This window comes from Entelurus aequoreus, linkage group LG10, assembly GCF_033978785.1.
Source record: "Entelurus aequoreus isolate RoL-2023_Sb linkage group LG10, RoL_Eaeq_v1.1, whole genome shotgun sequence".
Lineage (NCBI taxonomy): Eukaryota > Metazoa > Chordata > Actinopteri > Syngnathiformes > Syngnathidae > Entelurus > Entelurus aequoreus.
The window spans coordinates 10,915,713-10,942,268 of record NC_084740.1 but is presented as its reverse complement, the minus strand read 5'-3'; the positions used below and the strand labels follow the sequence as shown (position 1 = coordinate 10,942,268).

The 26,556-nt window shown below is 40.8% G+C and overlaps 1 protein-coding gene and 1 long non-coding RNA gene across 6 annotated transcripts in view; one reads left to right on the top strand and one right to left on the bottom strand.

The window, feature by feature from the left end:
• The window catches only part of mcamb (melanoma cell adhesion molecule b), an 86,391-nt gene extending 73,519 nt beyond the window's left edge, over window positions 1-12,872 (bottom strand). For all 4 annotated transcript variants that reach the window (XM_062060085.1, XM_062060086.1, XM_062060088.1 and 1 more), the window contains exon 1: window positions 12,658-12,872. In XM_062060085.1, coding sequence (XP_061916069.1) covers window positions 12,658-12,721 — 64 coding nt within the window. In that variant the 5' untranslated portion in view covers window positions 12,722-12,872. The remainder of the gene's footprint in view (window positions 1-12,657) is intronic.
• LOC133658251 (uncharacterized) overlaps window positions 1-26,556 on the top strand; it is a 76,484-nt gene that overhangs the window by 3,962 nt on the left and 45,966 nt on the right. The window lies entirely within an intron of this gene.

Sequence of the window (26,556 nt, the reverse complement as noted above, 5' to 3'; positions counted from 1 at the left end):
GGACTTCATCCGTGGGTTTGGCAGCAAGCATCGGCTAGGCGTAGTAAGTAGTCCTTGTTGTGTTGCTGTAAGTATTGTACTTAGCCGCTAATACACCGATCGATCCCACCTACAACGTTCTTCTTTGCAGTCTCCATTGTTCATTAAACAAATTGCAAAAGATTCACCAACACAGATGTCCAGAATACTGTGGAATTTTGTCGAAGAAAACAAGAGGTTTCTGTATCGGGTTCGATGGGGTCCAACCACTTCCGTGGATTTTGTGACGTCACGCGCATAAATCATATCCAAAGGAGTTTTTCAACCGGAAGTGTGGCGGGAATTTTACAATTGCACTTTATAAGTTAACCCGGCCGTATTGGCATGTGTTTCAATGTTAAGATTTCATCATTGATATATAAACTATCAGACTGCGTGGTCGGTAGTTGTGGGTTTCAGTAGGCCTTTAATGGCATGTCTTTATTAGGCACAGGAATATAGTCGCTGTCAAGAGTTGCTTTTAAAAATGTGTTTCAAATAACTATCTTTTTGAGCTTTTTGTGCTGTGATGTGTGTAGTAGTTCACCTGAGTGGTGCAGGTCTTTTACTGTTTGATCCTTCTATCGATCTGGTGCACAGTGTCCATTATCACCATTACGTTGTACTGGTCAATACTCGTACGCAGTACTGTAGTGGACACAGCTGCTGCCAAGACTTTGTGCTGTTGTCATCACCAAGCAGAATGCAATTTTAGCAGTGAAACAATTTGAACCTCGTTGAATGACATATTTATGTAAACACTGGCTTTACAGTGCAAGGAAGGAAGTTGTCCCTGGGTTTTGTTGAGTTTCTGCCTAACAGGACTGTCTTATTCAACATGTCGTACAATTATGTTCAAAAATATGTCCTATTCTCTGCTTCTTGTGGTACACAGTGGTGCTTTTACATGCTATAATAATGGTGCAGGCCCCATTTAACTTAAGTAAGAAAAACTACCATAAGATTAATGGATTATTAAAACAAACAAATAAACTTGACATTTTTTTAATTACTTAAAAAAAATGTTGCCTAAATGTTAAACTTTGAACCATTGTTTTTAAATGAAAATTATTTGAATGTATATATGATAAAGAATAGCATAAATTATGATGCATTTCCAGTTAATTTGCGGAAAGTGCTACATGAATAACCATGTATGAATCGACAATATTCCGTTTTTTCTCTGCATGAAAAGATCATTCTTTTTAATGACATTTTTTCTTAAAAGAAAAAAATCAAAATATTTGTAAAATGTGTTTTTTTACATTTACCAATGTTTTAAACTAAATATATTTACATACTAAATAAAACTATAAATTAGCCTACATTTCTTATAAATGTCTTACATCTCCAAAATGTTTATTTTTTTTGTCTTTATAAAAAGATTTTTAAGAATGTACCTATTTTCTCTTGGGAGGGGGTAAAAAATTTAGAAAAAATATAATTGTAAATATCTGTAAATTTCTTAAATTAATAAAAATAATATTGTATTTATTTTTCTATATTTTGTTTGCAAAAATATAAAAAATGTTGAATATTTCCAAAAACCCACTAGCTATTAAAAAGGTAATATTCTACACGTTTTCTTCCCCTTTTTCTTTCTAGATCCAACTATTTGTTTATAAAACCTAATATTTGCTGTTCATTCAAATAAAACAGATTGGAAGGGAGAGAAAAACGTTGGCACAGGGGCATTTTTACCACTGTGTTACATGGCCTGTCCTTTTAACAACACTCAGTAAACGTTTGGGAACTGAGGAGACCAATTTTTTAAGCTTTTCAGGTGGAATTCATTCCCATTCTTGCTTGATGTACAGCTTAAGTTGTTCAACAGTCCGGGGTCTCCGTTGTCCGCTTCATAATACGCCACACATTTTCAATGGGGAGACAGGTTTGGACTACAGGCAGGCCAGTCTAGTACCTGCACTCTTTTACTACGAAGCCACGCTGTTGTAACATGTGCAAAATGTGGCTTAGCATTGTCTTGCTGAAATAAGCAGGGGCGTCCATTAAAATCAAAATGTCTTTGTAAACTAAAGGTTTAGGGCTGTAATTTAGGAGTATCAGTATCTCAAGACTATGTCTAGTGCAGATGAAAACACTTCATACTTCCATAATGAAGATATGTCAGAAGTTGGGAAGATCTGATTAAGAATAATGTCTCACTATTCCTAGCATGTACGGCCTTTAAAGGTCTCACTGATCAGTGGATCAGCATCCATATTAGCTAAATTGTTGTTCTGATGAAGCAGCTTGCAGGAGATTATGTCAACACATCAAATAAAAACACACACTGTACAAAATCCCCCACAAAGTGTGTCTATAACACTTGAAAGTCTGACTTCTCTGTCACTGTGTGGCGTGATTGAAAAGACTCTGTCTCTATCCAGCGATTAAAATGCCTGCAAGTAATGGAGTTATATTAGAGTATTATATTTAGCAACCGGCATGACTGGCATTAATCCTTGAGAAGAAAGAAAACAGAACGCAATAACACCAGCTGTGTCCACCAGCTTTCAGTGGCTGTGTCCACAACATCAAGTTAAAAGATTTTTTTATTTATTTTTTTACAATTCGCTTTTATTGGTTGCTAAAAAAACTAACTGTACGACCATTGTAACCAATCAGCAGTCTGAAGAAAGTCATTTCCAGGAACAGAAATACAGTAGTACCTCAACTTACAAGCTTAAAGGCCTACTGAAAGCCACTACTACCGACCACGCAGTCTGATAGTTTATATATCAATGATGAAATCTTAACATTGCAACACATGCCAATACGGCCGGGTTAACTTATAAAGTGCAATTTTAAATTTCCCGCTAAACTTCCGGTTGAAAACGTCTATGTATGATGACGTATGCGCGTGACGTCAATCGTTGAAACGGAAGTATTCGGACACCATTGAATCCAATACAAAAAGCTCTGTTTTCATCTCAAAATTCCACAGTATTCTGGACATCTGTGTTGGTGAATCTTTTGCAATTTGTTTAATGAACAATGAAGACTGCAAAGAAGAAAGTTGTAGGTGGGATTGGTGTATTAGCGGCTGGCTACAGCAACACAAACAGGAGGACTTTGAGGTGGATAGCAGATGCGCTATCCGACGCTAGCCGCCGACCGCATCGGTGATCGGGTGAAGTCCTTCGTCGCACCGTTGATCGCTGGAACGCAGGTGAGCACGGGTGTTGATGAGCAGATGAGGGCTGGCTGGCGTAGGTGGATAGCTAATGTTTTCAGCATAGCTCTGTGAGGTCCCGTTGCTAAGTTAGCTTCAATGGCGTCGTTAGCAACAGCATTGTTAAGCTTCGCCAGGCTGGAAAGCATTAACCGTGTATTTACATGTTCATGGTTTAATAGTATTGTTGATTTTCTGTCTATCCTTCCAGTCAGGGGCTTATTTCTTTTGTTTCTATATGCAGTTAAGCCCGATGCTATCACGTTAGCTCCGTAGCTAAAGTGTGTCGCCGATGTATTGTCGTGGAGATAAAAGTCACTGTGAATGTCCATTTCGCGTTCTCGACTCTCATTTTCAAGAGGATATAGTATCCGAGGTGGTTTAAAATACAAATCCGTGATCCACAATAGAAAAAGGAGAGAGTGTGGAATCCAATGAGCCAGCTTGTACCTAAGTTACGGTCAAAGCGAAAAAAGATGCGTCCTGCACTGCACTCTAGTCCTTCACTCTCACGTTCCTCATCCACGAATCTTTCATCCTGGCTCAAATTAATGGGGTAATCGTCACTTTCTTGGTCCGAATCGCTCTCGCTGCTGGTGTAAACAATGGGGAAATGTGAGGAGCCTTTCAACCTGTGACGTCACGCTACTTCCGGTACAGGCAAGGCTTTTTTTATCAGCGACCAAAAGTTGCGAACTTTATCGTCGATGTTCTATGCTAAATCCTTTCAGCAAAAATATGGCTATATCGTGAAATGATCAAGTATGACACATAGAATGGATCTGCTATCCCCGTTTAAATAAAACAATTTCATTTCAGTAGGCCTTTAATTGGTTCTGTAAGGGAGCCCCGTACTCCGAACACTAAGATCGCAAATCGTCTCCCATTTAAATGACTTGAAATCAATTTAATTGGTGCTTGCCCCACCACAAAAAATAATACTGTCACGAGTTGATGTCAGTAAGGCCTTCTAGCTCACCTCACGTTGAACGTGACATTTACGCATCCTGTGATTGAATAATCACTGGTTTGAGCCGCGGCGGTGCTATGCAGATCAGCAGAGCCACACCCGGGACCGTTAGCGGATGGATTTAATTATTAACTTAATCCGATGATCATAAATGAATCAAAGTTAATTTTATTTTTAATTTACTTTTCGTTGATATAGAAAATTATTCATCATATTCTCTTCATGTCAGGCTCCAGTGTTGCTAGTACATTAGAGCTTTTATCCAATCAGAAGTCAGCTGGCTTGTTGCCAGAGCTTTATGAATGTAGCAGTAGCCTTCTGAATCAACATAGTGTAAACGAACAGAACACATACAGTTGATAGACAGTTGCAATAGCCAATCAGATCACAAGTTGTTGACAGTAGCCTATCTAGGTCGCCTCACGTTAACGAGACTGATTAGATCCTCACTTGTCACTCCAAAGTGAGTATCAAATCACAAGTTGCAGTTTACTTAAGCATGAAGTGTTGCACCGTAGCCATACCGGGCTAGCAGAGAAATCCCCAATACTCACGTTTTTAACCCACAAAGAATGAGAACAAAACGTTGATTAGGTGGCAGATATATATTTGCAAGGCCATTTTCAAGAAGGATATTTAAAGAGAAGATACATCTTGTGAGACGACAGCCAATCCCGGAAGCTAGCTCAGCTGTCCCGACGATGAAATGGGAAAATGCCCGCCACTTCCACTCGAATCAACCGACTACAAGCGGTACCACTGGCTTATACGGCGTTGAATGGGTGCTACATATTGTGAGTTCAAATATTTTATTTCTTTATTTTTTCACATTTAATGTTTTTTACAATTTTAATTTTGACAGTACCACATAAGATATGTTTTAATTGCTGATGGGGGTTTATTGATTTTTAAATGCGCCAGAAAATAACACGTTTTGCACACTGTTGAGGTGATTCAATGTCCAGCAGTGCGTAAATGTGCTCCTGTATAGTATTTCTCCAGCAATGGTCATGTGGTGACATAAATTATGGTATTTTGAGAAGGTGGGAAACGCACGGCCCGCCACTGGTATATATGTATGTGTATATATTAGAGATGTCCGATAATATAGGCCTGCCGATATTATCGGCCGATAAATGCTTTAAAATGTAATATCGGAAAATATCGGTATCGGTTTTTTATTTTTTTATTAAATCAACATAAAAAACACAAGATACACTTACAATTACTACACCAAGCCAAAAAACCTCCCTCCCCCATTTACACTCATTCACACTCATTCACACAAAAGGGTTGTTTCTTTCTGTTATTAATATTCTGGTTCCTACATTATATATCAATATATATCAATACAGTCTGCAAGGGATACAGTCCGTAAGCACACATGATTGTGTGTGCTGCTGGTCCACTAATAGTACTAACCTTTAAGAGTTAATTTTACTCATTTTCATTAATTACTAGTTTATATGTAACTGTTTTTATATTGTTTTACTTTCTTTTTTATTCAAGAAAATGTTTTTAATGTATTTATCTTTTTTTATTTTATTAATTTTTTAAAAAAGGACCTTATCTTCACCATACCTGGTTGTCCAAATTAGGCATAATAATGTGTTAATTCCACGACTGTATATATCGGTATCGGTTGATATCGGTATCGGTTGATATCGGTATCGGTAATTAAGAGTTGGACAATATCGGAATATTGGATATCGGCAAAAAGCCATTATCGGACATCCCTAGTATATATGTATTTAACGTTCTTGGCTAGTCATTCTGCTTCAGTATGGTGCAGACTCGCAAGAATGCACTCAAATTGCTTTGCCAAGTAGGCTACATGCTTGGTCATGTTTTTTTGATGATTTCGTTCTTAAATTAAATTAATGTCCATCTCTAGCTGTAAGCTAATGATAGCGAGTAAGACAAGATGTCTTGAGCGGATCTTATTGGGTTCACTGTGACATTTGCTACGCCAACTAATAGCGGGAATTCTTGTAACTCCAATTTTTGCTTGCAACCTAAAAAAAACAATTAGCTGAGAGACAGCTCTTATCTCAAAATACTCTTAAGTTGGGACATTCTTAAGTTGAGAAACCACTGTACTGGCAAATATAAATTATATTTATTCTGGCAATGGTTAAGAGCTACAATAAGAATAACACATTTCTACTTGCACAATTGAACATGTCCAAAAAGGTGTAAGAAGAAGCAATTTTTATTTGTTCCCTTCTTTAAGTCGCAGCAATTACTGCCAGTCTTTTTGCTTCTTGTTTAATATACATACTGAATCTTTATTAGCATTTTCTAACAATAATAAGTTAAAGTTAAGTTAAAGTACCAATGATTGTCACACACACACTAGGTGTGGCGAAATTTGTCCTCTGCATTTGACCCATCCCCTTGTTCACCCCCTGGGAGGTGAGGGGAGCAGTGGGCAGCAGCGGTGCCGCGCCCGGGAATCATTTTTGGTGATAAAGGGTTGAGAAAAGAAAGTCATACTGTAAATATAAAGTTTTTTTTTACCAAAAGACAAATGTTTTGGTATGTGACATATTAGTTTGCCCTGAATGTATTCGCACATCAAACAGAATCTAAAGACCCCCAACAAGGGACTGTAAAGGTAAAATAAAAGAACCCCACTTGACTGTGAGGAAGACTCCAAATGAATGGACTTCCAGCACTCTGCATTGCTCGCCTCCTATCCACATATGTCCAGCCTCCCTTTTGCATGCTTTAACAGCAGAACAAAGCCATTTATTGTGGGTGCAAAGAGCAGACGGCGGCCACTATTAGATGAGCCGGGTCCAATGTGGCTGCTCTTTGGCCCCACTCCATTGGCTGATGTCACAGGAAGTGAATACGTCCTTATTAAGGGGTCACTGCTGCACATCAACACCCCGGGCCGTTTTTCCTCTGATGTCATCGAGGATGGAGACAAAAGATGTGGCGCTCATGTGGACATCCACACAGACGCTGTGTCCACATGCCAACGGCCTGAGTGGACTTCACTGTGACAATCAAATGTTTCCCGCACAGCAGCAGCAAAGTGTCTGAGCGGAAAGGGTAGAATAAACAGGCCTTTTGACGCTGTCACCTTTTGTCTACCAAACAATTGGAAGTCCAAAAACCCCTGAACACACTTTCAGCTAACTTTGCAAATTACTACAGTCCACCAAGTTTTTTTTTTTTTAGCAATAATGAAAACATTCTAGTAAATCCAGCTCCATGTTTTTTTTGGTGAAAATGGTGTATTGTAAGCATACTGTAAGGCAAGGTTCCCTATTGAAAATTCTTTAGTTAAAACGGTCATTATGATTTTTTTTTTACATTTAAAACTCTTCCTTGTGGTCTACATAACATGTAATGGTGGTGCTTTGGTCAACATTTTGTCCTTTGTTTTACAGACAATCTTTAAGGCACTTTCTAACTCTCTTCAGAATGCATCCTTTTGTGGGCGGTCCTATTTACTTGCCGAAATCCTCCCCTAGACCACGCCTCCTTCAATTACGTCTACATCCCGTCAGCCATGTTGTAGTTCTTAGTGTTTCTATATCGAGTCTACTGACAAAAGTTAGAACTACGTGCTACTTTTTATTATAAAAGGCAACAGCAGAGGATTTTAGTCTGCATGTGCATGTACGAGCAGTCTGCCGCAAAATAAGAGGATAGAGAAAAATAAGGAACTTATTGACTACAACTGAATAAAAATGGCTGACTCGTGCAAACCCATCCATCCATCTTCTTCTGCTTATTCAAAGTCAGGTCGCGGGGGCAGCAGCCTCAGCAGGGAAGCCCAGACTTCAATCTTCTCAGCCGCTTTGTCTAGCTCTTCCCAAGGGAACCCCGAGACATAGTCTTCCCAACGTGTCCTCAGTCTTCCCTGTGGACATGCCCTAAACACCTCCCCAGGGAGGCGTTTGTGGGGCATTCTGACCAGATGCCCGAACCACATCATCTGGCTCCTCTCGATGTGAAGGAGCAGCGGCTTTACTCTGGACTCCTCCTGAATGACGGAGCTTCTCACCCTATCTCTAAGGGAGACTCCCGCCACCCTACAGGGGAAACTCATTTCGGTCTCTTGTACCCGTGATCTTGTCCTTTCGGTCATAAGCCAAAGCGCATGACCATAGGTGAGGATAGGGACAAAGATGGACTGGTATATTGAGAGCTTTGCCTTCCGGCTCAGCTCTTTTTCACCACGATAGACCGATACAGGGTCCGCATCACTGCAGACGCCGCACCGATCCGCATGTCAATCTCACGATCCACTCTTCCCTCAAGCGTGAACAAGAGCCCGAGGTACTTAAACTTGGGGCAGGATCTTCTCCCCCGGGGATGGCACGCCACCCTTTTCCTGGCGAGAACCATAGACTCGGACTATTTGTAAGTGCTGATTTTCATCCCAGTTGCTTCACAGTCGGCTGCGAACCGATCCTGTGACGGCTGAAGATCCTGGCCAGATGAAGCCAGCAGACCACATCATTCGAAAAAAGCAGAGATCTAATCCTGCAGCCACCAAACTGGATCCCCTCAACGCTCTGACTGCACCTAGCAATTCTGTCCATAAAAGTTGTAAACAGAATCGGTGACAAAGAGCAGCCCTGGTGGAGTCCAACCCCCACTGGAAACCTCTACCATATATGGAGATAGCCACTGACCTATATAAGGCAAAATACGTCACTAAACGGCTCATTTGGAAGAAGGCATAATTGTTTTATAATTATCTCTGCCACGCCTCTATAGTTTGATTTCCAATTTTTGGGACTTATGGGGATCCGAAATACTCAGAAACAGGTACCAACGAAAAGAAAAGTTGGTTTTGCATAATAGGAACCCTTTAAAACATGTGATTGGTATCGGTATTGGCCGATCTCACTTATTACTGATGGGTATCAAAATCAACAGCATAAAACCCTGATATGTAGTATTATTCAAATGTATTATTATTTATGTGTAAACGTATTTTATAATGTTTTTTTCTATCATATAACACACTTTTGTACGAATAAACAACTTAGCCAAATTAGTAGTTGATTAACCACTGCAAATGCCCCAGCAACTACACAATAGAGAATTTGGCGTGACCCTTGTCTTTTGTCCATCCATGTATCCATTTTCTACCGCTTGTCCCGTTCAGGTTCATCTGTGAATTTTTTTTTTTTAAGTTAAAAATGCCATATATGTCAAGATAAAAATGAGTCTGTGTTGTCAAGAATTCCCTGGTCATTTTTGTGCACATGAGCAAGGCGAGGTCCAGGAAGTGGACTACTAAGTGCAGTTGGTGGGGGGCGGGGGGGGGGGGCTGATGATGATGTACTTGTAAAAAGACTATGGACAATGGTCGGGGTGACCTTAAACAGGAGATGAACAAACACAATACACAAGGTGGAGGCGGTAGGGAAAGGTGGAGAACAAACAGGAGAGCGAGAGGGAAGTCCGACCCTCAAAGAGAGGAAAGGTTTAGGATGGGCGAAGGCCTCAGGAGCGTCTCTGACACAAACAAGTAAATCAACTGCCATTTAGCACACCGTAGGAATAAACACACAGCCCTACCGCTGATTATTTGTGGCAGAAACAGCACTCTTGTTCCAACTTCTTTCACTGTTATGTGTTTATGTGTCCCGCTTGGGTCAGACAAGACCTGACAGAAAGCAGAGAAGTGGCTAAAAATACATGTGGCCAGCTTGAGTGGCCAACTTTATACAGCACACACCTCTGTGCACATGCAACCATCACATCCCAATGAGCACACTTGTCAGGTTTGATCCATTAAGGCAGTGTCTTTCAACCTTTTTTGAGCCAAGGCACATTTTTTTTCATTAAAAAAAGATACGGAGGCACACCACCAGCAGAAAAGGTTAAAAAATGTAACTCCACCTTGTTGTCGTGCCTTATTTTGAGTTTGTTGTTGTTTCCTGTGTGTAGTGCTTTAGCTTCTGTCTTGCGCTGTTATTTTGGTGACTCTTCATGTTTTGTTGGTGTTCTCCTGTAGCAGCTTCACGCCTTCCTTTGAGTGCTATTGCCCGCACCTGATTTGTTTTCGCAATCAAGACTATTTAAGTTGTGCGTGCGCTATCCTTCTTTGTAAGGACATTGTTAATTGTCATGTCATGTACAGATGTACTTGATGGACGCCGTCTCCGCTCCACACGCTGTAAGTTTTTGCTGTCGTCCAGCATTCTGTTTTTGTTTACTTTGTAGCCAGTTCAGTTTTACTTTTGTTTTGCATAGCCATCCCTATGCTTCAGTGCCTTTTCCTATCGGGACTTGCCTTTTGTTAATTTTTGGTTTAAGCGTTACCTACCTTTTTACCTGTACGCTGTCTCCCGTGCTCTGCATATTGGGATCACGACAAACCATCCTTGACGCGTTCCGACTTCTACAAAGCAATGAACTACCTGCTGCCACCTAATGATATGGAGTATTACATGATTACCCTGCCAAGCTCTACACAGCACAGGCACTAGACAACGGCACATTATAGAGGGAAGTCTGGGCTTCCATGCTTAGGCTGCTGCCCCCGCGACCCAACCTCGGATAAGCGGAAGAAGATGGATGGATGGATGGATGGAAAAAATATTTTTTGGACCAATTAGGTGAAGTTGCATAATTTCCCACGGCACACCAGACAATATCTCACGGCACACTAGTGTGCTGCGGCACAGTGGTTGAAAAACACTGCATTAAGGAACTCTGGAATTTGTTTGTTTGTGGTCCAATGTGATCACAATAATATTCTGTGTTGTTTAAAGGCCTACTGAAACCCACTACTACCGACCACGCAGTCTGATAGTTTATATATCAGTGATGAAATCTTAACATTGCAACACAAGCCAATACGGCCGGGTTAGATTAGTAAAGTGCAATTTTAAATTTCCCGCGAAATATCCTGCTGAAAACGTCTCGTATGATGACGTTTGCGCGTGACGTCATGGATTGTAGCGGACATTTTGGGACAGCATTGTGGCCAGATATTAAGTCGTCTGTTTTCATCGCAAAATTCCACAGTATTCTGGACATCTGTGTTGGTGAATCTTTTGCAATTTGTTTAATGAACAATGGAAATAGCAAAGAAGAAAGCTGTAGGTGGGAAGTGATGTATTAGCGGCCGGCTGCAGCAACACAAACACGTAGCGGCTACGTCGTAGCCGGTGTTTCATTGTTTACATTCCCGAACGATGACAGTCAAGCTTTACCTGTGGAGAACTGGGACAATATAGACTCTTACCAGGAGGACTTTGAGTTGGATACGCGCTACTGGGAGTACGCAACTGCGGCTTCCAAACATTTGATCGCTTGCCCGTCCGTGCGTGCCGCTATGTGCATGTCACGTACGTAACTTTGGGAAAATATATGTGCTGTATGAACTTTGCGGAGGTGAACGGTACTTTGGGCTGTGGGATTGAGTGTGTTGTGCGGGTGTTTGATTTGTATTGGCGGGTTATATGGACGGAAGGGGGGAGGTGTTTGTTATGTGGGATTAATTTGTGGCATATTAAATATAAGCCCGGTTGTGTTGTGGCTAATAGAGTATATATATGTCTTGTGTTTATTTACTGTTTTAGTCATTCCCAGCTGAATATCAGGTCCCACCCGCCTCTCACAGCATCTTCCCTATCTGAATCGCTTCCACTGCCCTCTAGTCCTTCACTCTCACTTTCCTCATCCACGGAACTTTCATCCTCGCTCAAATTAATGGGGAAATCGTCGCTTTCTCGGTCCGAATTGCTCTCGCTGCTTGTGGCCATGATTGTAAACAATGTGCAGATGTGAGGAGCTCCACAACCTGTGACGTCACGCTACTTCCGGTACAGGCAAGGCTTTTTTTATCAGCGACCAAAAGTTGCGAACTTTATCGTCGATGTTCTCTACTAAATCCTTTCAGCAAAAATATGGCAATATCGCGAAATGATCAAGTATGACACATAGAATGGATCTGCTATCCCCGTTTAAATAAGAAAATCTCATTTCAGTAGGCCTTTAAAAGTATATTTTAGAAGCTTTTCTTCAAATCTGAGCTGTTAAAAATTGCCAAATATAAAAGTTTCAATGCCAATCAGGTCATTGTTTTATGGTCCCATTACAAAAATACCAAGCAAACTGCACCAGGTATATTCTCCCAACCAAATGACTCACTCACTTCACTCTCATGTTGGTTTACTCCTGCATAAACACAGCCAGGTCATAACAGAAAAATACTGCACTTGTGACATTTTTCACTGAAAATGAAAGTAAACAAGAGGGAAAAGGTTGGGGGTGTGTGAAGAGTCACATGTAGTGTGGTTTACTTTAGTCAGGACCTGCACTACTTACTTACAAGGCAGTGTGAGAAGTTCCTCTGCAGACTGACCTTTGAACATGTTTTAAGTGCTTCAACCTCTAAAAATACCCTCAGCTAACTAAAACACAAACTCTGTATCGGTAACGTGCATAAATTGAACCAATAATAAAAAAATTTAAAAAAAAACGCTGCGCGATTTTCCGCCAATGCACTCACCCGTCAATCCGTGAAGGAGGACCACAAGTCCGGCGAGCAGAGAGGCAGCGACCCGTGCGTCCATGCTGGTTGGTCGGTAGTGTGGAGATAGGTCCGCGTCTAGTGTGTGTGAGGGAAAGAGGGACGAAGGAAAGAGGACACGCAGTGGTCCTCTAGCAGGATAGGAGGGAGGGATGATGTACGCAGGGGGTGAGGGAAAAAGTTTCCCAGCGAGATCACTGATGGACTGATTATATATTAGCCCCGCCCACTTGACTACAAACCCTAGTGGCATTATGTAGATAGCCACTGCTTGCATACAGTATCCATCTAAAACAGGGGTGTCAAACTTGTTTTCATTGAGGGCCACCCCGCAGTCATGGCTGTCATTAGAGGGCCGCTTGTAACAGTAAATAATTAATGAATTTGCCTATGAATTTAGATATATATATATATTTTTTTTAACTTAAAGAGTAAAAAAAACATTTGGATTTTACCAGTTTTTTTTACAGAAAAAAACTGGCAGCTTAGTTGCCAGACTTTTACTGTAAAATAAATGGTGTTTTTTTTATTTTACTGTAAATAGAAATACTGTACCGCCATAGGCGGCGATCCCATGGGTGCTTCCGAGGCCCGAGCACCCACGGACAATGCCGAGCACCCACGTGGGATTGATGGCAACTTTCAATCTTTAAAATTGTTTTTTTTTTTTAAATCAATCTTGTTGTAGTTAATTTTGTGGCGAGTTTGGTGCATTTTACAAAATAATAAAGCCACAAATCATATGGGATATTAAAGGCCTACTGAAACCCACTACTACCGACCACGCAGTCTGATAGTTTATATATCAATGATGAAATGTTAACATTATAACACATGCCAATACGGCCGGGTTAACTTATAAAGTGACATTTTAAATTTGCCGCTAAACTTCCGGTTCGAAACGCCTCTGAGGATGACGTATGCGCGTGACGTAGCCCGGCGAACACGGGTATGCCTTCCACATTGAAGCCAATACGAAAAAGCTCTGTTTTCATTTCATAATTCCACAGTATTCTGGACATCTGTGTTCGTGAATCTGTTGCAATCATGTTCATTGCATTATGGAGAAGGAAGCTGAGCAAGCAAAGAAGAAAGTTGTCGGTGCGAAATGGACGTATTTTTCGAACGTAGTCAGCAACAACAGTACACAACTTCTTTGTTTACATTCCCGAAAGATGCAGTCAAGATGGAAGAACTCGGATAACAGAGACTCTAACCAGGAGGACTTTTGACTTTGATACACAGACGCCTGTAGAGAACTGGGACAACACAGACTCTTACCAGGATTACTTTGATTTGGATGACAAAGATGCAGACGTGCTACTGTGAGTATGCAGCTTTGGCTTCTAAACATTTGATCGCTTGACCGTATGTGCGCAACTTTTTTTTGCGTATGTACGTAACTTTTTTTAAATATATAAGCTTTATGAACCTTGGGTTAGGTGAACGGTCTTTTGGGCTGAGTGATTGTGTGTGTTGATCAGGTGTTTGAATTGTATTGGCGTGTTCTATGGAGCTAGGAGCTAGCAGAGGAGCTAGGAGCTAGCGTAACAAACACGCAGGTGTTTTTATGCAGGATTAATTTGTGGCATATTAAATAAAAGCCTGGTTGTGTTGTGGCTAATAGAGTATATATATGTCTTGTGTTTATTTACTGTTGTAGTCATTCCCAGCTGAATATCAGGTCACCCCCGGCTCTCACAGCATCTTCCCTATCTGAATAGCTTCAACTCCCCACTAGTCCTTCACTTGCACTTTACTCATCCACAAATCTTTCATCCTCGCTCAAATTAATGGGGAAATTGTCGCTTTCTCGGTCCGAATCTCTCTCACTTCATGCGGCCATCATTGTAAACAATAGGGAACTTTGCGTATATGTTCAACTGACTACGTCACGCTACTTCCGGTAGGGGCAAGCCTTTTTTTTATCAGATACCAAAAGTTGCAATCTTTATCGTCGTTGTTCTATACTAAATCCTTTCAGCAAAAATATGGCAATATCGCGAAATGATCAAGTATGACACATAGAATAGATCTGCTATCCCCGTTTAAATAAAAAAAATTCATTTCAGTAGGCCTTTAACTTCGCTGAACGTCCATTTTTTTAAAAATACACACACACACACCGAGCACCCACTGGCAGAAATGTAGATCGGCGCCTATGAGTACCGCTGTTTAATTTTATTTTGGCAACTCGGCTACCAGTTTTTTACCATAATAAAAAGTGGTACCATAAAATTATCAACCGTGGATTTTACAGTAAAAAAAACCTGACAGCTCAGTTGACAGAATTTTACTGTAAATAAACAAACATTGGTCATTTTTTTCAACTTACAGTAATATGCTGTAAAAAAAAACAAAAAAAACCCTATATTTTACAATAAAATCATTTGCTAATTTTTATAGTGCACAATTTGATGGATAACTTGCTTCAAAATCATAAGTTCAGCAGATATTTATAAGGATTTATTTGGATTTTAACCAAAAAAGTTAGATAATATATTTGTTGCAATATTGGACACTATTTTTTTTCCTGTCAAACTAGAAAAAAATAACCTAATACCTTTACTAGGAAAATAAAAAAGTAAAGATAAAAAAATATAAGGTATTTTATTGAGACATATTATTTCCAGGCTTTTGCGGGCCATATAAAATGACGTGGAGGGCCAGATCTGGGCCGCGGGCCTTGGGTTTGACACCTGTGATCTAAAATATATGATTGTTAGATTGAAATATATAAAACTCAGCATATTTGATCGTTTTTTTTTACAAAAGGAAAAAATGTTAACGTGGCACCCTTGGTGATGGGCATGCTCAGTGAGTGTATGGCATAGTCAGTACCCGTCTCGACAAAGCACTGATACTTTGTTAGTGTTTCATAACGGTCATCCCCTATCTGGATCGAAAAAGTCATTAAATCTGACCTGCAAACACAACAAATGTGTTTATCAAGATCCCCATTGGCGTTTGCAATAGTAGTAGCTATTCCTCCTGGGGTATAATATTTCCAAAATGTTTTGATAAATATACAACAGGGAGCACACACATATTCACCACATTCAAAATAAATCTCCACAATAATTACTTACAAGGTTATGCTAATGTAGGATAACACAATAATAATAATAATACAAAAGTACAATTGTTTTCAGAAAAGTCAGAGCCCTATAATGTAAATATGTTTGGTCTTAATCTTTTACAGAAATCTACTGAATTAATTCCCTAAAACACAATTTTTAGTTTAATATCTGCACAGAGAGGAATATAAAATGCATACTTATGGCCAGTGAGTCAAATAACGAACAGGAAAAAAAGAACATTGACCTTTTTTGACGCCGTAAGCTCAAAATGATCACACACTTCGGAATTTGTACTTTTTCTTAGTTTTATTTAATTCGATGACGAAGATGTGAACAGATGTCAAACGCGCCGACACGCCCCTCTTTGGACTTCACTTAGTAGGAGCTGTCACGGTTTGGCGCTTCACAGTCAAATGACACAGCAGCTGTTTCATCACGTTTTTGTCTTAAAGTGACAAACACAGTATCACTCCTTGTGTTTCGTAATGCATCTAAGCATCAGTATCGTTTGACCCACTCGGCACCCTGCATCCTTTGATGTTGTAGTGTGCAGCCATTAGTGGAAAATAATTGGACACCGCTACGCTATTGGAATTTCTCCAAAAAAAAACAGCACTTAGTGAATTGTAATACTTGCGTCTTGTGCATTGTGTCGTGTCTTGATGAAGATGATTGTGTACTGCACTAAATACCTGGCGGAATTATTGTGTGATTGTGTTTGAGTTAATGTCATTGGTCCACCGTCACCATTTCAGCAATTTTATTGGTCTGATGTGACAAGGCTAATTTTATTGGCCGCATGTGAAGCTTGAGAACTTTGAAAAATTCATTAATTAGCCACAGCATTGTATTAGGCGCAGGGTTTAAAAACCGGGAAATTGCAATAAATACATTTGTTATTAATGAGGTATAAAACAATAACAACTATTTGCTCAGATCGTGGGTTTTTTTCTTCAAATAATTGGCATATGTACATTGAATCGGTTATTCCTCGTTTTTTTCACCAAGTACCATGCCAGAAAAACTTGGCTCTCCAAGTACTACCACCATAATGACCAACATTAAAATACAGTAGCATAGTAGGCCTAAGTATTCATTAAAAACAATGCAGAAGTTTTATTTTCCAAGTATATTTAATATTTTCGCCACTATAACATTACACACAGTTTGAACAGTAACACTGTGTTTGAATATAGGAAAATAAAACACTGTTCTTTATAATCAAGTGATTATAAAGTGTTTGGCACTCAGCATCAAGGGTTGGAATTGGTGGTTAAATCACCAAAAAGGATTCCCGGGCGCGGCCACCGCTGCTGCTCACTGCTCCCCTCACCTCCCAGGGGGTGAACAAGGGGATGGGTCAAATGCAGAGGACACATTTCACCACACCTAGTGTGTGTGTGACAATCATTGGTACTTAACTTAACTTAACTTATTTGGCACACTGTTAGATGGAGCCCGCGTACCACTAGTGGTACACGTACCACAGTTGAGAATCACTGGGTTATAGCATCTTAAATGTATCAAAGTGGCCCTTGCATTCTTTCATTTTTCAGTATGCGGCCCTTCGTAGAAAAAGTCTTGGCATCCCTGGTTTAGTTGCTACCTAAATAATACCGTAATAAATAAGTAATGACTCTAAATTAGCCCTAGTCTGTGAATGTGAGTGTTGTTTGTCTATTTGTGTTGGCCCTGCGATGAGTTGGCAACTTGTCCAGAGTGTACGCCGCCTTTCGCCCGAGTGCAGCTGGGATAAGCTCCAGCATCCCCGCAACGCCGAAAGGGACAAGCGGTAGAAAATAGATTAAAGTACAGTGTTATATTTTCCTATATTCAAACACAGTGTTACTGTTCAAACTGTGTGTAATGTTACAGTGGCCCAAAATATTAAATGTACTTGTAAATAAAACCTCTGTCTTGTTTTTAATGAATACATATGCCTACTATTTTACTACTGTATTTTAATGTTGGTCATCGTGGTGGTACTTGAGGAGCCATGTTTTTTTGAGGTGGTGCTTGGTGCAAAAAGTTTGAGAACCACTGCAATAGAAGATAAATTACTTCAAAGACGTCAAAGATGACTTATTGCCAATATTTCCAAACATGCAAGCCATACGGAGGAATCAAGATACCGTTTCTCTCTCACCCTGGAGCGAGCATAGGCATTCAAAATAATACTGTATGTTCAACTTCTACTGCAGAACTGCTTCACACAAACGACTGAGAATTTGTCAAAACATGCACCCCATCTGAGTTGCCTGTGCTGTTATTTTCTATTGCTGTTATAATCCTCCAAAGCTTCACCTCCATAAGTTGATTCATTTGAAATTTCACACACAGCTCAATGTGCTTTTTAAAAACAACTGTAATTTCAGGAAGTTTTACTGATTCCCCCACATCATCTGCTACACAGCTTGACGAGCCCATGTAAAGTATACGTAAAATTTAATTGGTTAAAAAACATGGTCGCCATCAGGCAAAATAGGTGGGACTTGACAACTAGTTGTCAATCAGTCAATAACCACGTATCTAATGATTATAAAACTTGGAGGATATTTGAATTGCAACGCATACAACCACAAGGCCACCTGCTCAGTGTCCGCCCTCAGATCGGTAGGTTGTGAGTTCAAACCCCGGCCGAGTCATACCAAAGACTATAAAAATGGGACCCATTACCTCCGCGCTTGGCACTCAGCATCAAGGGTTGGAATTTGGGGTTAAATCACCAAAATAATTCCCGGGCGTGGCCACCGCTGCTGCTCACTGCTCCCCTCGCCTCCCAGGGGGTGAACAAGGGGATGGGTCAAATGCAGAGGTTCATTTCACCACACCTAGTGTGTGTGTGACAATCATTGGTACTTTAACTTTGAACTTTATTTTGATCTCCTCATTTTATACCATAACTATGTTTGAGTAGTTTAATTTGTAGATAAACATGAAGTTGTTTGACTTCTTCCATTATCAATATAAGATCTTGGTGAAGAAAAATGCATAAATAAATGTAGTGACACTGCTTAAAAAATGATGCCCGAGCAGAAGCTTGTCACTACTCCTGTAAATATGAACTTTGTTGCGGGTCCGGGCACGGTATCTTTTACATAGCACATCAAAGTTTTGTTGTTTTTGTAAAACCGTTGCCAAAACGGAGTGTTTACGAGATGGAAAAGGCCACATTCTTAAGTACAAAGCCTCTTCTTGTTGTCTCCCTCTGCTACAAGTTATTTCACATTCACCTTTATCCACACTGGGTCCACTCCTCCTCTGTGCAGGGACGCACGCCGAGCTTAATATGGACACAAGAAGGGGTTGGGGAATGAATTGGACCAAGGCGCTGTGCAAACTATGTTAAAACACCTGCCAGAAGACATCATATCAATTACAGTACGCGACGCTGACCTCTTGGTCTTTTGCCTCTCTGCTGGTCTCCTGGCAGGTAAACCGTCTGAGTGGACATGCTTTTGGCTCGCACTCATGGAATATGCGTGCACTTTGCCAAGCTGTAATAGAGCGCGTAACTCCTGACTAACTTTGACCTAATGAAACACATTCTCAGACTGTTGCATGGATTACCATTAACTAATTTGTCCAGTACTTTGATATCTCACTCATTACCGCCATACTTAGTCATTGTTGGTGCAGAAATACTTTTTCCGTGTGACATGTTCTTTCCTAGCAGACTTTGGATTCTTCCTACAGTCCTGCATGTTATGTAGGTTCAGTGAGCATTCCGAATTGCTGTAGTTGTGCCATGTGACTGTAAAAAGTCTATTTGTGTCAGTCCTCAGATTGACAAGTGATCATATTAAGGCTGGCACCATATTTTGTGTTGACTTGGCTGACAACATTGACACTTAGTTCATAGTTCTGGACCTCAAAAATGTGTCTGCCGATAAAATGTACCCTAAAGTAGACAGCACTTATTTTAGGCTTGTTTTCTAATGAGTTTCAGCACAAACACCCACTTTTAGCTCCAAAATGTCACCTGCATCAGCCTGCAGACGTCACCTACAGACGACTAGAGGCAATTTCATATTGTACTGTATGTGTTTTGGTAGCATCGTCATCCCGAAACACGTTATTTTCGCACTCAATTTAAAGGAATTTACCAATATGACAGCCAGATGCATTGTTGCACGTTGTAGCAATGCAATTAAAGGCCTACTGAAATGATTTTTTTTTATTTAAACGGGGATAGCAGATCTATTCTATGTGTCATACTTGATCATTTCGCGATATTGCCATATTTTTGCTGAAAGGATTTAGTATAGAACAACGACGATAAAGATTGCAACTTTTGGTATCTGATAAAAAAAAGGCTTGCCCCTACCGGAAGTAGCGTGACGTAGTCAGTTGAACATATACGCAAAGTTCCCTATTGTTTACAATGATGGCCGCATGAAGTGAGAGAGATTCGGACCGAGAAAGCGACAATTTCCCCATTAATTTGAGCGAGGATGAAAGATTTGTGGATGAGTAAAGTGCAAGTGAAGGACTAGTGGGGAGTTGAAGCTATTCAGATAGGGAAGATGCTGTGAGAGCCGGGGGTGACCTGATATTCAGCTGGGAATGACTACAACAGTAAATAAACACAAGACATATATATACTCTATTAGCCACAACACAACCAGGCTTATATTTAATATGCCACAAATTAATCCTGCATAAAAACACCTGCGTGTTTGTTACGCTAGCTCCTAGCTCCTCTGCTAGCTCCTAGCTCCATAGAACACGCCAATACAATTCAAACACCTGATCAACACACACAATCACTCAGCCCAAAAGACCGTTCACCTAACCCAAGGTTCATAAAGCTTATATATTTTTAAAAAGTTACGTACATACGCAAAAAAAAGTTGCGCACATACGGTCAAGCGATCAAATGTTTAGAAGCCAAAGCTGCATACTCACAGTAGCACGTCTGCGTCTTTGTCATCCAAATCAAAGTAATCCTGGTAAAAGTCTGTGTTGTCCCAGTTCTCTACAGGCGTCTGTGTATCAAAGTCAAAAGTCCTCCTGGTTAGAGTCTCTGTTATCCGAGTTCTTCCATCTTGACTGCATCTTTCGGGAATGTAAACAAAGAAGCGCCGGCTGTGTACTGTTGTTGCTGACTACGTTCGAAAAATACGTCCATTTCGCACCGACAACTTTCTTCTTTGCTTGCTCAGCTTCCTTCTCCATAATGCAATGAACATGATTGCAACAGATTCACGAACACAGATGTCCAGAATACTGTGGAATTATGAAATGAAAACAGAGCTTTTTCGTATTGGCTTCAATGTGGAAGGCATACCCGTGTTCGCCGGTCTACGTCACGCGCATACGTCATCCTCAGAGGCGTTTCGAACCGGAAGTTTAGCGGCAAATTTAAAATGTCACTTTATAAGTTAACCCGGCCGTATTGGCATGTGTTATAATGTTAAGATTTCATCATTGATATATAAACTATCAGACTGCGTGGTCGGTAGTAGTGGGTTTCAGTAGGCCTTTAAGGAAGGGGTCAGCCTGCATACATTTCCAAATGTTGGGAATATGAGGAAAGTATGGACCTCTCCAGTCAAATTGACACTCGCAAAATGTTACGGACCAAGCGAGAGGAGTGTAAAATGCAATAATTTTATTGATTCTGACTTGGAAGAAGAAGGGTTTTGGTCGGAGTTCAAAAACTCAAAAGACTTAAGCCAAATGTGATGCCGAAAATCAGGAGCACCCTTAAGGGGAGAATGACTTTGTCAGAAGCTGCTGAAAAATGGAGAAAGAGGAGTAGAACCGGCACTTATAAGCGATTGATAAAAGAATGTGAGTTGTTAATATAGAATTTTTAGTTGTCTTCTACTGAACTTTATATATATTTTTTGACCATAATGTTAACCATGTCTGTTTGGAAGTAATCATGGACCAGCGCGACAAAAACCTGCAAAGAAGTGTTCAAAATAATAGTTTTACATGACTTTATCCACACTGTCTATGTGGGGTAATGGCCTCCAGTTCTGTAGATGACGTCATACCATATCAAACTACAGTTAGTTTTCTACCCATTCCTCAAAAACTAACGGATTTTATGGGAAATTACTGCCGGATTTCTTTTCAGGAACTACAAATACATAAAGAGAACTTGTTGACAAATCTGACGGGGCCTTAAAAGTTACAGCATGTGTTTTGTCGATTGCATTGAGCTGTGTGGGAAATTGTAAGTCAATCCGACTTGGGGGGCCACCGACTGGTGTATATGTCACAAATATAAAAGCGCTGGCAACACAGCAAAGGTGCACGTTTTGACAAATTTCCACTCTTGTGTGTACAAACAAATACATACATTGAAAATCAGAATATTTTCTTTGAAATTTACGTACCTGTCCAGTATAAAGTTTTGCTAGTTTTATCATAGCATTTTTTTTGGTTCATTCTTTGTCTGTTGGATTTATATGGCGGCCTTTTAAGCAGAACAGTACTCAGGCCCGACCCAAAGAAGGGCAGGCCTGATGAGGGAACAGCAACAATGCAAAAATACCAGTTTTAGCAAATGATTTTGTTCATGAATACATCTTCTCCGCCACAGGCGCATGCACATTACACTCGCACGTTTACAGAAGTCTGTCAACTTCAGGAATAGCACTGTCGATCCGTAAGATTGCCTGTGCTTTTAGCTCAGTAGTAAGCACGCTCACCTCTCACACCAGCGACGTGGGTTGGTGCACAGCTCGCAGCAGTATGAACAAACAACGCAGCCAAGAGAGTACACATTCGCTACACGACGCTGGGCTGTCTGTGATTGACAGCTATAAACACCTATCATTGCATTCTGCCTTTAAAATCGCGGGGCCCCGATTGGGTGGGGCCCCTGGGCTTAAGCCCAGATAAGCCTGTGCATTAAGGCGGCCCTGCTCGTAGCGCCCTCTGCTTGTAACCATGATGTATTCATGCTTCCACATATTTAAAGCGCAATGATTTTAAGATACAGCCGCACCTCAACTTAAAAGTACCCCAACTTAAGAGTGTTTTGAGATAAGAGCTGTCTCTTAACTAATTGTTATGCTTTAAGTTACAAGCAAATATTTGAGTTACAGCATCTGGTCCTACTCGCTAGAATGATTAGCTTATAGCTAGAGATCAACAACTTTGGTTTCTAAACATGGACACAAATAAAGTGGGTTTGAAGGACAGTGCTGGGAAGAAAAACAGATGATATTTATTGAATTAAAGAAAAAACTCATCACAAATACGGCGTGGCGAAGTTGGTAGAGTGGCCGTGCCAGCAATCGGAGGGTTGCTGGTTACTGGGGTTCAATCCCCACCTTCTACCATCCTAGTCATGTCCGTTGTGTCCTTGGGCAAGACACTTCACCCTTGCTCCTGATGGCTGCTGGTTAGCGCCCTGCATGGCAGCTCCCGCCATCAGTGTGTGAATGTGTGTGTGAATGTGGAAATAGTGTCAAAGCGCTTTGAGTACCTTGAAGGTAGAAAAGCGCTATACAAGTATAACCCATTTATCATTTATCATTTATAAATATGACAGAGCGTCCAACTTGGTGAAGCAAATGGAGTGTATCACTGCTAGTCTGCACCATACTGAAGCAGAATGAATCTAACGCCAGCCAATAATGTTAAAATAATATATAAACAGCTGACATTTATCCATGAAAATATCGAAAAGCTGCTGATGGTGTGTTTGACGGTAAAGCAGCTGGAAGAACATGCTGTAGAAATCCACTCTCCAAAGTCAATGCTGTACATTATTCTTACATTACTTCATAAAAACCACTGTAGTTGTGTGTATCACATTCTTTGTATTGTTTTTATACAACATTTCTTAATTTAAAGTTCGTTTTTGGTGCTGTTTTAGAGGCGCCCAGCACCAGTTAGGCTGATTTCAATTCATTTCAAATGGGGGGCGTTGATTTGAGATACAAGTGTTTTGAGTAAAGAGCTTCGACACAGAACCAATTAAGCTTGCAAGTTGAGGCACTACCATATAACCTTGTTGATCATATTTCACATTGATTACAAAATTTGACTGCGATGAGGTGGCGACTTGTCCAGGGTGTACCCCGCCTTCCGCCCGATTGTAGCTGAGATAGGCTCCAGCGACCCCGAGGGCAATAAGCGGTAGAAAATGGATGGATGGATACAACATTTGATTGATCACCCATTTTATACGTACATATAAATATATATGTACACTACCGTTCAAAAGTTTGGGGTCACCCAAACAATTTTGTGGAATAGCCTTCATTTCTAAAAACAAGAATAGACTGTCGAGTTTCAGATGAAAGTTCTCTTTTTCTGGCCATTTTGAGCGTTTAATTGACCCCACAAATGTGATGCTCCAGAAACTCAATCTGCTCAAAGGAAGGTCAGTTTTGTAGCTTCTGTAACGAGCTAAACTCTTTCAGATGTGTGAACATGATTGCACGAGGGTTTTCTAATCATCAATTAGCCTTCTGAGCCAATGAGCAAACACATTGTACCAGTAGAACACTGGAGTGATAGTTGCTGGAAATGGGCCTCTATACACCTATGTAGATATTGCAGCAAAAACCAGACATTTGCAGCTAGAATTGTCATTTACCACATTAGCAATGTATAGAGTGTATTTCTTTAAAGTTAAGACTAGTTTAAAGTTATCTTCATTGAAAAGTACAGTGCTTTTCCTTCAAAAATAAGGACATTTCAATGTGACCCCAAACTTTTGAACGGTAGTCTATGTATGTATGTATGTATATATGTATATACCTTGTTCAGGGTCACGGCAGGGGCTGGAGTCTATCCCATCTGGCTGTACTAAATACAAGTCAATCCCTGGGTATTTAAATCAGCTATGTGAACCATTAGACCAGGGGTCGGCAACCCGCGGCTCCGGAGCCGCATGCGGCTCCTTGACCACTCTGATGCGGCTCAGCTACATGCATGCCGACCCCCCCGATTTTCCCAGGAGACTTATGGATCTCAGTGTCTCTCATAGATTACTCCCAGGGAAAAAATAATCCTATTTACACTCTAATTACTAAATAAAGGACGTGCCCTAATTGCACTGCAGTAATTGTCCTCTATAGCATTTACATACAGCGTGCCAGTCCAGCCACATGTTGCATGTTGTTATTACTTGCACACACAGGAGACAGCAAAGCATACTTAGTCATCAGCCACACAGCTTACACTGACGGTAGCCGTATCAAACAACTTTAACATTGTTACGTTACAAATATTCGCCACACTGTGAACCCACACCAAAAAAGAAGGAAAAACACATTTCTGGAGAACATCCCACCGCAACACAACATAAACACAACACAACCATTACCCAGAATCCCATGCAGCCCTAACTCTTCCGGTCTACATTATACACCCCCGCTACCACCAAATCCCCCCACACATCAACCTCCCCCCCCCCTCTCCGTGCGTTGGTTGAGCGGAAGAGATAGGGTTGCATGGGATTCTGGGTATTGGTACCGTCAGTGTAAGATGTGTGGCTGCTGAGCTAGTACGCCTTGCTGTCACTTATGTGAACGAGCTGAAACTGCATTCTACGTGTGGTCGAGCAGGTACACTGTTAGGGCAGACTGTAGAGGGCACCCAAAAGCAGTGTCATCACGCTCTGATATTCGGCAGTCTCCCGGGAAAAATGAGACGGTTGGCAAGTATGACGCTATCAAGTGCCATTCATTCAAAACTCGCGGGCTGCGCTAACAACAAATTTCCACATTAAAGTGCGTGCCGGTGCGTGTGTCAGAGACCCCTGGGTAACATAGCACAAAGCATTTAAGCTCTGTATGCGGTGTTTTTCATTTTAAATTTTAAAAATTTTTTTGTGGCTCCCATTACTTTCTTTAATTTGTGAAACTTGCCAAAATGGCTCTTTGAGTGGTAAAGGTTGCCGACCCCTGCATTAGACCCAAAGATGCTAAACATTTTTACATTAGCATATTACCTGCTGGTTGTCATGGTGACTAACATCACCCTGCCTCTACTTAACAGCAGTGCCCCTTATTTCACAGTTTCAAAGCTAAAAAAGTGCCAGGTCACAGGTCAGAAAAAAGTTCCTTTATGGGTACAGTAGTGGTCCCTCCTTGACATCATTTGATCCCGTGTGAAATATCGCAGTCAGTGTATTTGGAAGCAGATGAAAGAATGGTAAGATGTGTGATGCTCGCTGATCTCTAGCCTTTATTGCTGGAAAAACACCGGCTGCCAAGTAGACTCTGGCAGTTGTCCACATGGATGCCAAAGCGTCCTTTATTGCTGATAAGAGCTGCTTCTTACGGCACATCTGGACTGTGGAGGAGGTGGGTGGTTTTGTTTGGACCCTTTCAACGCCATTAAAGCGCTCAGTGATACCTGCTGAGATACATTAGACATATTATTCACTAGACATCATTTGATCATAAGAAGCACAGGAAGCTATAATATTTATGTTATTAAATGTATAATATTTAATGTTTACACATTTTATTCGATTTTCCGCCATTGTATTGCTCTTTTCCAAGTGTTAAAAATGATGTTGGTTTGTTGGCAGCCCAACAAAGACCTCGTGAGGTATGCGAAAGCTTAAGAGAATGTGAACGCCCAAATGACTTCAATTGGTAGGGTCGTCATACCAATCACCAAAATAGTCTCTGGACTAAGCCGGCCATTGTGGCATGTGTGTCATCCCTGCTTTGTCTCGTCACCTGACACGCGAGTACACTCCACAATTGGAGGATGTCCATGGGGATACATTGTGATTATTTACGACCTTTCTAGTTACTTTTGCATGAGCAGGGTTTTGGATCGCATGAGCTTGTGCAGGTGTACCTAATGCTGT